The sequence below is a fragment of the Folsomia candida genome, unplaced genomic scaffold (genome assembly GCF_002217175.1).
Source record: "Folsomia candida strain VU population unplaced genomic scaffold, ASM221717v1 Fcan01_Sc023, whole genome shotgun sequence".
Lineage (NCBI taxonomy): Eukaryota > Metazoa > Arthropoda > Collembola > Entomobryomorpha > Isotomidae > Folsomia > Folsomia candida.
In genome coordinates this window covers 1,070,849-1,086,354 of record NW_019091215.1, presented here as the reverse complement: position 1 = coordinate 1,086,354, position 15,506 = coordinate 1,070,849, and the positions used below count along the sequence as shown (strand labels likewise).

Genomic DNA, 15,506 nt, shown 5'->3' with positions numbered 1-15,506 from the left:
TGGTCCATGTACTACGCTCATTCTTGGTTGCATATTCGTTTTAAAATAGTTTATTTACTTCTGTAAAGAATTACAACTGAAACAAATTAATGGATGTCGTATCCAACTTTCGCTTATATTGCGCTTCTATTAACACGTAGGATCGACTCGTTTTCTAGTTTGGTTGTCAAAACTTGTGGATAAAGGTTTTATGGTCTCGCGAATCTTTGAAGGATTGGCTTTGAAGGACAGAATTTAGGTTCCCAAGCCTGGCTTCCATCAATGAAATGAGGTCCTTAAAAAGATCATCGGGATGTCCCAATTGTACCGCACGATCAATGTAAGCTCGTAAAGTGTCGAGTTGCGACGTTGAGGTTTGTTCTGGTGATGTCAGTTCAAGCGAAATGTCCTTCTTCTTTTCCTTAGCTTGTAGTGCCTCCTGTTGGTAGAATTGGAGCACATCTGCCGAAACATCCTTAGGGTCTAGCTGTCCAGGATTATCGTTATCCGACTTAAAATTGAGAATAACCCCATTTAATCATAACCCCCGTAGGTAAAAGCAGATGAATAAGAAATAAACAGGAATTGCCGAAATAGTTGAATAGGTTTAATTATGCCTTACATGCGTAAAATTTCCGGGTTCCTTTCCCAAATTCGCGCTTGAGCATGATTCCATTGAAGAACACGGTGATTCGTCTGATGGGCTCCTAGCTTTATGAACTATAAAGTGAGTGTGGTTTGTACTTCTTCATATTTTTTTCATAAATACAATTTTTGGATGATAAAAATGTAAAAAAATCTAAAACGTTGAAAATCCAATACAGGTAAAAATATTTAATAATGGGTAAAAATTTTCATCACCCTATCTCTTTAGATGTGGAGGATACAATACAAATGTTTACCCGTAATCTAAATACGGTTACTAGTACTGCTTTTTCTCAGATTTTTGTAAACATTGCCGGTATTGTTTATGCTCAATCTGATACTTTAATCTCTTCTCCTACGCAATGACTTCAATCTTTTTACTATATTTAAGCTTTATGCCTTAAAAAAATAATAACTAGATGCCACCAACTGTAAGCTTGTTTTGATTTTGTAACCAACTTTGAATCTGTAGGGCAAAATAATTAGTCGAACACCATGTACGACTAATTATCTTGCCCGAAGGATTTTCTAGTCGTGTACGGTACACGACCAGCAATCTAGATGATTCTTTTGGGACTCATTCATTTGTAGAAATAAATGAGTTAAATAGGTGTTGGTGTGGGCCAGAGTGTGGTCGAATCGATGTTTGGAATCGATGGTGGAATTGCGTGGGGGGTGTCCAAAACAATAATAACCGCATGCGAGTGCATTGAATTGTCGGCAATATGTATGTCCAACTGGTGACCTCCGTGGCTGGACCATAGCTCGCAATAAATTGGTCCATGGTCCGTCACGACATGGTCCATGGTCCATCTATGGACCAATTTTTGTGGTCCATGGTCCATCATGGACCATGGACTAGACTGCTACCCCTCGAATTGGTAGGATTCCGCCTCACATGATGCATACAGTAGGGTCAGGCGCTTGAAATATAACGATTTTGGCCTTGAATAATCCCGGAACGGTTTGTCGTAGCGGGTCAAAATTTTGAACAGAGGAGCATGTTATCCTCAGGTAGTTGTGTGCAAAAATTCAACTCTCTACTTTCAAAAATACCTCCCCCACAGCGGCCAGAAGTCAAGACATTCATTTTAACTGTTTCCTAGCTTCAAGGTCCTTTGCATAATTTTGGATCTACTTTGCCGTCTTGGAAGACGCTGCGTCAGCATGAAACATTACGTTATTTATTTTTTTACTGTACAATTTAGGAAAATATCATTCTAAAAGTGGTTGCAATATACGGTCCACATAATACTTTGCAGATGCCTTTACTTTTTGGGGGATTTTGATAAGTGGGAGGACACCACGACCGTACATTGCACCCACGACCATAAACTTGTTAAAAAAGTTCTCCTCACAGGGAGGCACAAACTTGCTTTAATTGTTTTCAGCATTTGTAGTGTAGTGAGCTCTTCGAACCCAATTAGTATTTTGTAGAGAAATTAGTACTTCGTCAAATGTCACCAAAAAGTCACTCTAATTCCATAACAGAAAATTTGAATAAATTTTTTTGTAAACACGGGCGCGATTTTTTTCCTGTTTTTCAGTCAGCTTATGCATACGAGTTTTCCGACGAAGTCGTTTCTTCAAAATCTTAATTTCTCTTTTCACTCAAGGCTTAGACACCCCAACCTTACGGGAAATTTCCTTTTGGGTCGGAGGATTGTCTTTTGAGGTCAAGAGGTCAATTTTCCTAAGAACGGTCGAAATTAACACTTTTCTTTGCCAACTTCTAGGGATGGTGGTTGCCCTTCACTCAAAATTTCTCGCTTTTCACCTATATTTTTCAATACCTTATTGATTCTAGATTTCGAAAATGTAGTCACTTCACTTTTAAGATGTTTAATTATTTTGCTGTATGAGTAATTAAGTTTGCAACGAGTTTTTATGACTGCTCACCTTCTGGGGGCTGTGGCGGAGGCAATTTTGAAAGTAGAGGGTTGAATTTTTGCACACGCCTATCTGAGGATAACATGCTCCTCTGTTCAAAATTTTGACCCGCTACGACAAACCGTTCCGTGGTTATTCAAGGCCAAAATCGTTATATCTTAAGCGCCTGACCCTGTACATGGGTGGGGGGATTCAGGCTTGTTTGGATCTAATTTAGATGCTGAGTATTTTTTACAATTTAAGGGATTTTCATCTCTCTACGTGTGGGCATAAAGCAGAATACAAATCTATGAGAATTTCCTGGGCCTAGTAGGGCTTAAAATGTTCAGAAAAATCGGAAATCAATATTTTTTTCTGCTAATTCTGTCGTTTAACAAAGGAAGGTTCCTGACTGGTTGTCGTGCCCAGGGTATCCACTATGTTTTTTTAGATTTTACTAGAAAGCTAGATGAAGGATTCTTTCATATTTCCGGGTAAGCCTCGTATTTGGCACCGTTGCATGGCGTCACATTGGCCAAATTCGAATGTCTTTATTTTTAAAACGGTCCTAACTTTTGAAATTCTGGACGCATTCAAAATTTTTTGATCAACGTCATGACAAATAGTTCAACTTTCGGACGCAATACAATTTTTCAAAAAACTTAGCTTTTTAATTATCTTAGATATCGAAGTTTGTCGAAAAAATCGTAAAAATATCTAAAAAATTAACAAGTTGTGTTTTAAAGTTATAGAAGTTTAAAGTTGCTCGAGAAGTTTGGCGCCACGCAATGACACCAACTACGAGTTTTACTCGAAAATATGCATGAATCCTTCATCCAGGGTCATATAGGTTTCTAAAAAAACCTAGTGGTACCTTGGACACGGCTAGCAGTCGGGAACCTTCCCGACTGTTTGTGTTTTGAACAAAGCCACCAGCACTTGTGCTGACGCTCGTACGACACCGTTAATAAAAACTTCAATCAATCAATCAATCAATCAATCAATCAATCAATCAATTGAACAGTTGGGTGGACTGGGTTTGTCTCAGGTGAACCTGAAACCCGACTCAACTTTGTTATGAATCAGTTCCGTATACACATTGTCCATTCCCTCCCTTGTACTTATCGTGATACTTAATAATAATTACATATGTAGGTTACTTACCAGAAGCAATATATTTATTGTGGGCTGCATTAATAATTAATTCAACATCATTAATGCTGCTGGTCCGTCTATCCAACCGTCTTTGGGTTAAAGAAATTATCAAATCTTCCGCATTTTCTATAATTGGGTGCTCCTGGACGAGTTCAGTGTCCCTATCATTAACGAGTCTATCAAAATACGAGGCCTTCGCCCTCGGCGGGATCCTCTGCAGAACTTCCCACATAATCAACCCGAGTGAGTATAAATCTGCCTGGAAACCATAATTTCCGCTCATTACTTCCGGAGCTGCATACGCTAATGTTCCCTTGGTCATAGTATAGTTGGTTCTATCTTCGTCTTTCTCGCTGTAGCATCTGGAGTTACCAAAATCTCCAATTTTAACTGGGAAACTGTACTCGCATCCGGTTGAGGGCAAACGAGAAAACATAATATTGGATGGCTTTAGATCACGATGCATAACGCTATTGTTATGAAGGAATTTTACACCATTGATTAGGTTGCGTATAATTTCAGTTTGAACGTGGGGACAATTAGTTTGACTTTCATCAACCAGCCAGGAGCGCAATGATGGCCCGCATAATTCCATTTGTAGGAATGTTGTCATAATTTTTCCTTCGTTTTGAGCACGAGCGATGTACTTTTCTATTGTGTAGTGTGTCTCAGAATCCAAGAGGTCTGGTTTGTAAAATCGGCGTTGAATTTGTTCACTTCCTAATGGCACTGCAACAAAGTCGTAAATCCTGACGACATTTTCATGTGGAGGTAACTTTTTTATGACGTCGTATTCCCGTTGGGCTTGCACATTGACGTTGGCGTCAAAGTCGGACGGAAATGAAATTTTAACAGCACGAAAACCTTCCCAAGTTTCAATTTTAAATACTAATCCAAAGCTACCACTTCCTAATAATTTAATTTCTTTGAAAGACTCCCAGTCTTTCGAATGTGCAATTGTTGCGGCCTGATTTTCCATTTTTATTAGGAACGTGGCAAACACGAAAGGCATATATTATAACCTATGACTTTTGGAATATATTTAAATTTGAGTTTTGCATCCTTTAGCAAATTATGATGAATTATTGACGCACCGATACTTATCTACTGTCTGCTTTGTTTCAAACTTGATAAGCTGTTGGCAACAAATTGATAACTTATATGACAAACACTGGCTTATCTGCCAGCAAACATTCGTAGCTTACACATACGTATTGATATTACTTGTGGATGTACAAACGTATCCATAGTTATGACAATTTTCTTGAATAACACAGTCATTTCTTGTCTCTCAGAATTCTTACATTTACCAAAGTTATCGTATGGTCAGGACGAATCGATTGACACCTGACTCGATGATACTGACATGGAACACTCACGACCTGTCGTTGAAGTCAGTGCCCGATCTTGCATTTTGGCGCGCTGGGCAAACATATGACGCGCCCCAGACCCTCTAAAAAATATCTTAAGTTTCCACAACTAACCTGCTAAAGTAGTTTTTTATGCTTTTATAGCATAAAAGTATGAAGTATATGCATACTATTCGGTTTATTAATTGTTAAAAAAATTCAGAGTTGGACAATTTGGTGCTAAATTTGTTCGCAGCCGGTCGAGTTAGACAAAATTCATATAATTTTGCTTAACTTTGATGAAATGGAATTGTACGTAAAAATAATAATAGACATTACATTTTATAAAGTGCATCTATTACGATTGCAGAATTTATTCCGTCGATAAGAACTATCAAATTGGTAACGACGTGACTTATTGCGTGTGAGATTAACTTAAAAACATGCATACCTGCAGTGGAGCCTCGTATAGCCCGCATCAATGTGTATAATTATAAATTATTAATTTTATCTCAATTCCGCTTCATATTTTTCACCTAGTCGTAAATGTCGTAGACGTCGTAAAATCGGGTAACCATCGGCGGTCTTTAAAGTTAAAATGTTTTAGAAATTTGCTTCATATTCTCTGATTATAATTATAATACCTTTTATTAACTTCAATGCCAAATTTCAGCACTCGACCATACGACTATTTAGGAATATTCAGAGAAATGTGCCAAGAAACCAGTTTCCATATTTAGCGAAAGGCTGAGTGAGACTCGGATTCTGGAGGGTATATACCACCACCGAGCGTCAGGGTCGTACTAGAATCATGTCTAACTTCGCTTCTCTATTTCTCAGTAGCTATATCTTGTCACGGCTTTTGCCGTATAAGCCACTCCCTCAGAAACTTGGACCCCAAAAATCTCCTGATACCCACATTTTTCCTTCGGACAACAAAAGCTGAAATTATAGCGCTTCTTAAGGGGAAGATTCTGGCATCAGGTTGTAAGAAATAAATGTGCGGGAGCCATGAGTTTTTTTTAATTATTTATTTGTAGGTCAACGTTCGTATTGATAGGATAAGTCAATCTAAATTGCAAGTTATGGTCTAATTCTTATACATATTACCAAATGTACCTTGGCATTCTCAGTTTTCCCAGTTTCTTTATTCAATTTTTGAAGGGGGGGGGGGATGGTTGCATATAATTTATAATAGCTAAACTACATTCAAAGTTCTACCCGAAATTTTGCTTCCCAATTTTTATATTTCATTTGGTGAAATCGATGCAAAGCGGAATGGCACATTCTCCTTAATATAATTCCAGCTTTTAAGTGCATACCAAATTTCAAATCGACCGGTTGAGTAGAAAACAGAAATGAACTTGGAGACAGACGGACAAAACGATTCAATAAGCCCTGACTCGGGCTAAAAATGTGTCAGAGCGAGCACAGCGCTGCATAACTTGCTACGGTATTATTCTATTCATTGACGAACATAAAGCCGTGTAAACTGCAAATTTATATATAAAAACGAGTATTTGCACAAACTCTTCTGGTACCCTGAGATCGCAGTATGCCACTCATTCTTAGGTGATTTTAAGATTACCCTGGTTACGGTGACACTCAATCTTATCTAGTGTACGCTCGAGGGCCTGGCGGCGTCCCTGGCTTTTCGGTGCCCTGGGCAATTGCCCCGCTTGCCCCCCCCCAAAAAAATCGGGGCCTGGCTCGCACTGTTGCAGCAAACGCTCGACTTACATGAAACTCATTTTAATTATGGCTTTAGAAAAGTCTGAGAAATTTTGTATAATCAAAGCTAAATAATTAAAACAATTAGATTTTAAAAAACTGAACTGAACAGTCCGCTGAGGAGGGAATGATGTGTTGCCGTTGGAAAAGCCAAGCAATACAAAGGCCCTTGCCCGCCCATTATTTTTAACTCCACTCAGGGTAATTCAACCCTGAGTGGCATACGTTAAACACGGATCAGATGAAATATCATATATCGTCGTACTAATTCTAAAAAGACAGAAGTGCAGTCGATAGTTAATTTTTAAAAGACCGAAGTGCAGTCGATAGTTAATTTTTAAAAGACCGAAGTGCAGAAAAAAAATTCTAAAAAGACCTAAGTGCAAGCATGTATTTACTTATGGCTATATCTTGCCAAACCGATTCTTCACATATCGCGCGATTTAGCCATAAGTAAATACATGCTTGCACTTAGGTCTTTTTAGAATTTTTTTTCTGTAGTTCGGTATTTTTAAAATTAATCATCGACTGCCCTTCGGTCTTTTTAAAATTAACTTTCGACTGCACTTCGGTCTTTTTAGAATTAGTACGACGATATTTATCATTTATTGCCGTTACCTTATTACGTGTTAGCTACTTAACTCTGTACGATACTAGTTTTACTGCACACAGAGTAATCTAGAATCTAACTGTTTCTGGGTAACGCCGATTTTTAACAGTGTACATTCAATTCGTTGCAATATTTGGGAACAATTTCGTATTGTGTACAAGACCTCATGAAATTATTTCTTTTGTTACAATTTAGGAGAAAATGTATTATGGAAAGTGGTTGTTTATACAATGTGACTTTTATGCAATAAAAATTCTGGAATGTAACCGTTATGGAAAAGCGATTATACAAAGTGACCGAACACGCAAATTTTTACCTATTAATTTTTGTTTTTCTTTAATTAATCTCCTTAATTAATTAAAAAGTTAATAATTGTTATATCCATGACGGAAAATTTAAAAAAACTGCTAAACCTCGATAAAGGATGTAGATTTAAAGGGAATGGACGGATCATAATTTGGCCGGGTCTCTAATTATAGCCGGGTCCGTGACCCTCAGTTTTGGATTTTAGCCCCAGCTATAAATAGAGGTTTTACGGTATGTATTCTGAATCCCCTAACCGAGACCTTATCCGTCAGCAGATATTTAAATTAAGGTTTTTACCGAATTTAAATTTCTCAAGAAACCATGCTAAAAGAGTTTTATTTGCCAAATAATTAGCGCTGCTTTACTATTGGGCAAAGTGAGTTTTATTTGTTATCGACTAAAGTTATCGGCCTGATAAATTTATCCCACTATTGATATGTAAAGAACGTCCGGGAATGAATGGGAATGCGCGCTCTAGCGAGTATATTGACAAATCAATAAACCCGCGAACTATAATAATTTAAATTTCTGAAAGCCCACTTCATTAGGGTCAATTTGGTATATCACTCTTAAATTTCAAAAATGGATAAGGGTAGAAGAAGCTTGTTTGAAAGGGAGCTGTTAGCAAAACGAGTGATGGAGTTCTACAACACGACAGCCAACCGAGACTCCAAGGTGACCTGGAACTTTTTTAAGCAGGAAGGAATTCCAAGTTCAAATGTGTATTCCTACATAAAAAAGTTCAAGGATTCCGAAAATGTGCAATTCAAGAAGCCAGCTGGTCGTCCGGCGAAGCTAGCGACCACTCGAGTGAAAAATAGAATTGAAAAAATTTTCAAAACCAAGCCATCAACGTCAGTAGCTGTGGCTGCCAGGAAAGTCAAAATTTCCAAAAGCTACCTGGGGGAAATTAAGGTCCATAAATTAGGAATCAAAGCAAGGACCAAAAAACCTGCACCAAATTACAAGCCCGTACAAGAAAGTCGGATCAAGGATTGCTGTCAAAAATTGTTGAAGAAAATGCGTGGAAAAGTAGTGATCCTGGATGACGAAACGTATGTTCCGGTTGACCCTTCAAATCTTCCAGGGCGTCATTTTTTTCATAGCTCGGATCCCTCTGAAGTGGCTTATGAAGAAAAAGTACGAAAAAAAGACAAATTTCCAAAGAAATATTGCATTTGGCAATGCATCTCCAGTCACGGACATGTATCAGACCCGGTAGTTCTCGAAGGGAATATCAATCAAGATATTTATCTGAAAAATTGCGTCAAGGCTGGATTGGAAGCATTTATTAATAGGTTTCACAAAAATGATAAAGTTTTGTTTTGGCCTGACCTCGCCACTTGTCACTATGCAAAGAAAGTGACCGAGTACCTCAGAAAGAAAAATATTGATTTCGTACCAAAAGATATCAACCCACCTAATGTACCCCAACTCCGCCCAATCGAAAAATTCTGGGCACGTTCTAAGTCAGTATACTCCCGGCTTCAAGATGTGCCTGACACCTTTCGAAAATTCAAAAGACGATGGAAGAAAATCACCTCGGAAGTGGCAAAAACTTCGGGAAAAAATTTAATGAAAAATCTTCGCAAGAAAATCGAACTAGTCGCCAACGGGGGTGTGGCGGCCTTAGCTATTAATTAAATTATGTAGGTACGTATTTGGTATTATACATATGCAAAAAGTTTAAAATTCCGATAACTCATTGTGATTTTATGACCACATTTTCAGACCATTCCCATTCATTCCCGGACGTTCTTTATGTGCAAAATAAAATGACGGAAGAATGTCAAGTATCAGTTGTGGCCAACTCTTATCATCTAAATATGCACATACATACATATGTATGCATGCATACATATGTATGCCTGGCTATCCTACCGTATATATATTATATTGTTTATTGATTTAATGCAGTAGTGCGGCGTTTTCTTCGTATTAGACAGGACGAAGTATTAAAAATTTGACGTTACATCTACGTCGCAAATTTGTTCAATATTTTTTCTTTAATAATTTGACATGTCGGACGACAGCTATCTTCTAAACTTATGGCTAGAATCAAAACATAAAATATTTCTCGGTTCCGGTACATTTGGCACAGTAGTAAGCTGCCGTAACGAATCTACCCGGGAACTCTTCGCCCTGAAGGCAATGGTTTTCCAGTGCTGCGAAGCAAACAAGGATGCTCACTCTGCTGAAATTAACCATCTCAAAAATATATACTCCACCCTTGCTAAAATGAAGCACAAAAATATCGCAAAAATTGACAAATTTAATCATTGCCGCCTGGCTGGTAAAGAAATTCAAAATTTTTTGCAAGATCTAAAAACGACGGGAAATGGTGACGATAGTGTAAGCAGAATGATACGAAGAATAAAAAGTATTGGAAGTGTATATATGTTGTTTATCCAAATGGAGAGATGTGGCGACACATTGGAACAGTATTTGAGGAATACTGAGAAATATTTGAGGGATGTTCAGAACCCTGAGCCTACTATTGCCAAGCAGGAGGTGACGCTGACTGAGCACAACTACCTAGAGAGAATGAAAGTAGGCATAATTAAAGGATTAATTAACGGAGTGGAATTTCTCCATCAAAACAAGATTATACACAAACGCTTACACCCAAGAAATATATACTTCACACACAACAGGAACACTACTTACTGCCTACCAGTAAAAATTGGTGATGCGGGCATTACCAATCGAAGCTGCGAAATTCACGAAAAACCAATATGTCGTGACTACATGGCGCATGAGACACTTGATGATGTTTACGAATATGGGACGGATATCTTTGCTTTAGGATTGATTATTTGGGAAGTTCTTCAGCAAATTCCTAAAAAAAAGAAAGCCTTCCATTTTGACAAGTTAACAAACGGCAGAGAGCTTAACTTAATTTCCGATGATAATTGCAGCATCCTGCAAAATGCATCCCAGCTGATATGCAATTTGACAGAGAGAAAACCAGAAAACCGTAAAACTACGTTTAGTTTGGACGAAGTTCATTTTACCTCCTCGTTTGCCAGCGACTCAGATGAGTTGCAGCATGTTATAAAGAATCTGCGGAGGGGAGATGTAATACAAATTGGTCCTGGAATCTACCACGGATCAATTCTGATTAACAGGGATGACGTAATTTTACAGGGAATCCCTGGTGAGACATTATTACTACCTAATGCAAAAGATTCAATATGTCTACACGTTCAGTCTTCTAGATGCATGATAAGCGGGATATCAATCTATCATAAGAATCAGGTCGGGGTGGGTATCTTAGTGGTGGGAAGTAAAAATTGTTTGCAGAACGTGAAAGTGACTAAGTTTGGTCAGGGTGTAGTTATAAACGGAGAGTCTAACAATTTAATAAAATTTGAGGTAAATCAATGTCACAAGGGAATTTTGATAAATGGGAATGATAACAACATTTTCAAAAGCTTTCTTGTCGAAAGCGGACTTGTTGCAATGGAACTGATCGGTTCAAAGTGCAAAGTTGAAGAATTAGTAGTGGATAAAGCTGACAGGGGCATCGTCATTCACGGAGGACACAATATAGTTTCTCAAATTACCCATAATCACTACGGGACGTATAGAGCTAACAGTTTCTGCGTATGTGTCATCGGCGGAGAAGATAACGAATTAACTAGTGTGATGTGTGAAGACGGTAGAGTGAAGATATTTAATAACGGACAACGTACCAAGATTCATGGGGCAACCTGCGATATCCTGAATTTGAATGATACACGTATCATGACGAAATGCAATATTACAAAACTACCTCCTATACAGGCCAATGTGGATAAAGCTAAAATAATTTGCTCAACTTGCAAGAATTTTTATCTACCAAGATCTGAGATCTCTGGATTGAGTACTGACATACTAAATAAGGAGATATCTAACCCTCTAAAACACCAAATTATTAACGTGCTATATAAGGTTAGGTTAACGTAGTCATTTCAAACTTTCAAATATAATTGATGCAATTTTAGTCATTAGTTTTGCTCGATCATATTCGTTATTTTTATATCTTTGATCGATATATCCTCATTTCCAGGACGCTTACATCCTAAGGAATTTTGCAAGATATGCTGCCAGTTGGGGTTTACCAGAAGAAGTTCTGGACCAAATGGATCATTTATATAATAACCACCGTAACAAAAGAGAAGAGGGCTATATACTTATCAGAGAGATAATGAATGAATGGACTGGAAGAAGGAAGCGATCTGTTCAAGATATCCTTACAATTCTGAAACCCGATTTTGAAATTGCCCATGGTACATAATTTAACAAATTAAAATAACTTAAGTCCTTGGCCACGTTAGAAACTAAAAGTCTTTTAAAATGTGTTGCCCCAGATAACGTATACAAACTGGTTGAAGAATGGACTTTCCTGTCGGAGTGATTAACGATATCGTCGTGAAGAAGTAGAGGAGTTATTTATATATGTATATTTCTAACATATGTATAATTTAATTAACGTGAAAATTTATGCATAGTACGATTATTACAACTGTTAAGCTTTTTAGAGACGTATTTGTGTATCTGATACCTCAGAGCAAAAAGTAAACTCATAAACGAAAGTACGTTCGAAATGAATTTTATGTAAAGGGACTGCCAATGCATTTGCATAAGTATCGAAACAAATTGCATGTAAAAAGAAGACTTATTTGAGTATGAACAAAGAGAACTGGTAGTTGTGTAGACATATGGTGATCGTACATACAGTATATAACTTATGCATCATGTTGCATATTGTTTTTGTCTCATTTTGTACCTTTTATCTTTAACCCGACGTCATTCGTTACGTCAACAAAACCAAATGGCAAACCCAATACGTTTGTCAAAATCTGACGACTGGTGGCGGATAGATAAATCATTCCGTTCGGACAACAACCCAATAAATTTGATCCAACGGGTGGCAAACATACGGAGATTAGATTGTTGATGGACTGGTACAAATTCCACTACTCACCTCGCCCCGACTCACCGTCTCCACTGGAAAAGATAATGTCAGAGATTGCGTTATTTGGAGTAAGTTGAATTAATTACGCTGTTATGTTCTCACTTACGAATGAGCTGGCCAATGTGGCCCACACGGGTCATGCAGATGTATCGCTATATACATTAACTTGTATTTTTTTAATGGTGAAAATTAATCAAGGTTGTTTAGAATCATTGGACGATTTAGAAATATATTCAAAAGGTTGTGTTTTATACGTGTGTACAACAGAATTTATAATTTGTCTATTCATTCATCACCATCCTCCAATCGGATTTGCACACGATGCGAAAACAATAATTGGCCAGCCATGCTTACCAGCGACATCCTGCAGAACGTTTCGGAAATCAATCACCTTATCACATCATCATTATCATCTGTCAGAATAAATTTGTAATTTGAACAAAATAAGTCATTGGAGAAATCATGGGTAAGTCAGAACGATAAGAGGAAATACATAGATATGTTAATTAATTAATTAAAATAAGCTAAGTAATTAATTAAAATCCTTTCCAAAGGAACACCTAATCTGAATAGGACCCCTTTCCAAATCGCTAAAACTTTGCAAAACGACTACATGGTATTACATCATTGGAAAACAATCGGCTACGAACTTGGAGTTGGTGAGGAAGTTATGATGAATCTAGACGATTGGAAATACACCGGCAAAATGAAAATGGTCGATATTCTTAAAGCTATATTCGAAATAGCAAAGAATGACGGAGAAGAAGATTATGTGAAAAGAATAAAAAATGCATTGAAAGAAACTGGTTGTCAAAGTGCACTTGGTATGTTTTCCATACATATGTAGATATGTACATAAGTATAAAGTATGAGACGTGTGTACAAATTTTTAAATTAGTATTATTATTCTTTTTTTTAGATTTGATAAAAAATTTGAGATAAACGAAGAAACCGTTCCGCCTCCGACAAATAGCGTCAACAACTCGTAAGATACATACATATGGATGTACAAATAATTACCAACTCATGTACATTTGTATGTATTGAAATTGGAGCACGCACAATTATGATTGAGATATAAATAAAATTGATTCTATTTAAAAGTCTAAATTCGTCAGGCTAGAAAAACATGCATAGTTTAAAAGTTTGGAGTTTCACTATATGAATATCTATCTACATATGCACATAAGCTGCGACGTACAAATATGTACATGCACCAGTTCAGACTAAAGTATTAAAATTATATAAATTTAAAATATCTTGACGTTATTTCATCATTTGAAATTATTTTTTACACAGGCATACGCACATTATTTATAATTCAAAACCTTTCTTTTGGGTTTTAAAGATTCATCAATCCTGAATCCGTATTTATATGAATTTTTGGATTCGACTTCGACCAAATCTTGTCACCACGTTCGTCACTTTGTTTGACGATTTTCAATTTTGGCCATACATAAGAAAAATAAAGTGTTTTCATGTTGCTGTGCTTGCCACCACTTTAAATTTGGATAAACTTGACCTCCCAATTTGTGCTGCCATGTAGGCCTGCCAGTAAGATACGCATTGCTGGCATTTGTGGGCGGTGAAGGGTGAAGCCATGGCTTAAGAGAGAATATGCATAACCTAAACTTGCGAGTGGAGAGAGGATTTAACTTCACTTACATATAATGACGTCGAAGAAATCAAAATGCAACCCGAATTAAAAAAAGTCTTGTATTAATCATGTTTAGAAACGGAAAGAGCAAGTATGCATGAATTTATTAACATGCATGATAACGTAAGAGGAAGTTGAGACTTTTGCATGAAAAAGCCAGACAGGATAGGCAATCATAACGTACTTATATATGAATGTGCATTGCTTTGGGACCGTGCAAAAAGCAAGCATGTGATCCACTTGAGGGGGTAAGGGTCAAGGCATCCGATGCTAATTATAACATGAAGAATACAGGTCACACCTGGAGGTGTGGCTCAAAATTTTCAGAAAATCGGTCGCATGCTTTATGCATGGTTCCTTTATATGTTGTTTATGATGGGCGAGGTAAGAACGATCTGTACCGTTCATTGCTGCATCAAATAAACGCACACGGCCTCTTCCTTACCTCACAAAATAATGACATGCCAGGTAGATACACACATTCATTTGTACCCCAAGCAGCCTTGTTCACGTCCACTCATATTAGAGTAACAATAATTCGATTTAGCATGTTACTATACTCTGTGTGCGATGATTAAGATAAATTTTTTGGAGGGGCAATTTCCCTGGGGGGCGTTATGGACTTATAACATGGTACAGGTTACACTAGCTTTAACTAACTTTAAATAGTTAACAGTATACTCATCGTTAGTATTCCATAAAAGTTTCGTTCAATTTGATTCGTCCATTCATTTTTTGCAGGTCATAATAGCTTGACACTTACAATTTGCGGACACTCCATATTTGTGGTTATTACTGTGCGAACGTAACGGTTCACCATCGAGCTAACAAATTTACGGTCGGTCTAATCTTACGAGAAACCGAACGAAAATTTGTTTAAACTTTGGTATTACGAGCGAACCGTCATATCATCATCCAAATATGTATTCATCTATCTTTAAAGTGATAAGCAGAATTTAGCAAATCTGCGCATTTTTCACAGCCATTTTCATCACATGGTCAATGACTCGTTTCACATTTTTCGCCTAATAAAATAATACATTCATTTATCATGGGAGGATATTGGTTGGGACTTGGGAGACCATTACCTAGTAAGGGAGGCTAATTTCCTCAGGAGGCTATTGGTCGGAGGCCATTACTCGGAGGCGATTGGGGGAGGCTATTGGTTGGAGGATATTTTCCGCAATTCATTTCTGCATACATCTCTCCCATTGCTCTTCCATTGCAATTTTCATAAGTTCTCCT

At 37.4% G+C, this 15,506-nt stretch overlaps 2 protein-coding genes across 3 annotated transcripts; one reads left to right on the top strand and one right to left on the bottom strand.

Moving 5' to 3' along the window:
- Positions 1-34: 34 nt before the first annotated feature.
- LOC110858946 (mitogen-activated protein kinase 3) lies at positions 35-4,784 on the bottom strand. 2 transcript variants are annotated; one of them, XM_022107826.2, is made up of 3 exons: positions 3,658-4,784; positions 602-690; positions 35-490 (listed from the first exon to the last, which is right to left on the bottom strand). In XM_022107826.2, exons 1-3 carry the CDS (start codon positions 4,658-4,660, stop codon positions 167-169), a joined length of 1,416 nt encoding a protein of 471 aa, XP_021963518.2. In that variant the 5' UTR covers positions 4,661-4,784; the 3' UTR covers positions 35-166. The 2 variants fall into 2 exon arrangements, with proteins under 2 accessions (XP_021963518.2, XP_021963517.2); XM_022107825.2 differs by having other exon boundaries at positions 602-699; positions 3,658-4,783.
- Positions 4,785-9,576: 4,792 nt separating this feature from the next.
- Positions 9,577-12,221, top strand: LOC118438645. Its single transcript, XM_035859188.1, has 3 exons — positions 9,577-11,577; positions 11,696-11,915; positions 11,997-12,221. Exons 1-3 carry the CDS (start codon positions 9,664-9,666, stop codon positions 12,041-12,043), a joined length of 2,181 nt encoding a protein of 726 aa, XP_035715081.1. The 5' UTR covers positions 9,577-9,663; the 3' UTR covers positions 12,044-12,221.
- The last annotated feature ends 3,285 nt before the right edge of the window (positions 12,222-15,506 follow it).

Coding starts and splice junctions, on each gene's coding strand:
- LOC118438645 (XM_035859188.1), top strand. CDS start 9,664: ATGTCGGACGACAGCTATCTTCTAAACTTATGGCTAGAATCAAAACAT. Junction 11,578..11,695: donor TTATTAACGTGCTATATAAG/GTTAGGTTAACG, acceptor CCTCATTTCCAG/GACGCTTACATCCTAAGGAA. Junction 11,916..11,996: donor CGATTTTGAAATTGCCCATG/GTACATAATTTA, acceptor GTGTTGCCCCAG/ATAACGTATACAAACTGGTT.
- LOC110858946 (XM_022107825.2), bottom strand. CDS start 4,660: ATGCCTTTCGTGTTTGCCACGTTCCTAATAAAAATGGAAAATCAGGCC. Junction 700..3,657: donor CAATAAATATATTGCTTCTG/GTAAGTAACCTA, acceptor CTCACTTTATAG/TTCATAAAGCTAGGAGCCCA. Junction 491..601: donor AACCCGGAAATTTTACGCAT/GTAAGGCATAAT, acceptor CTCAATTTTAAG/TCGGATAACGATAATCCTGG.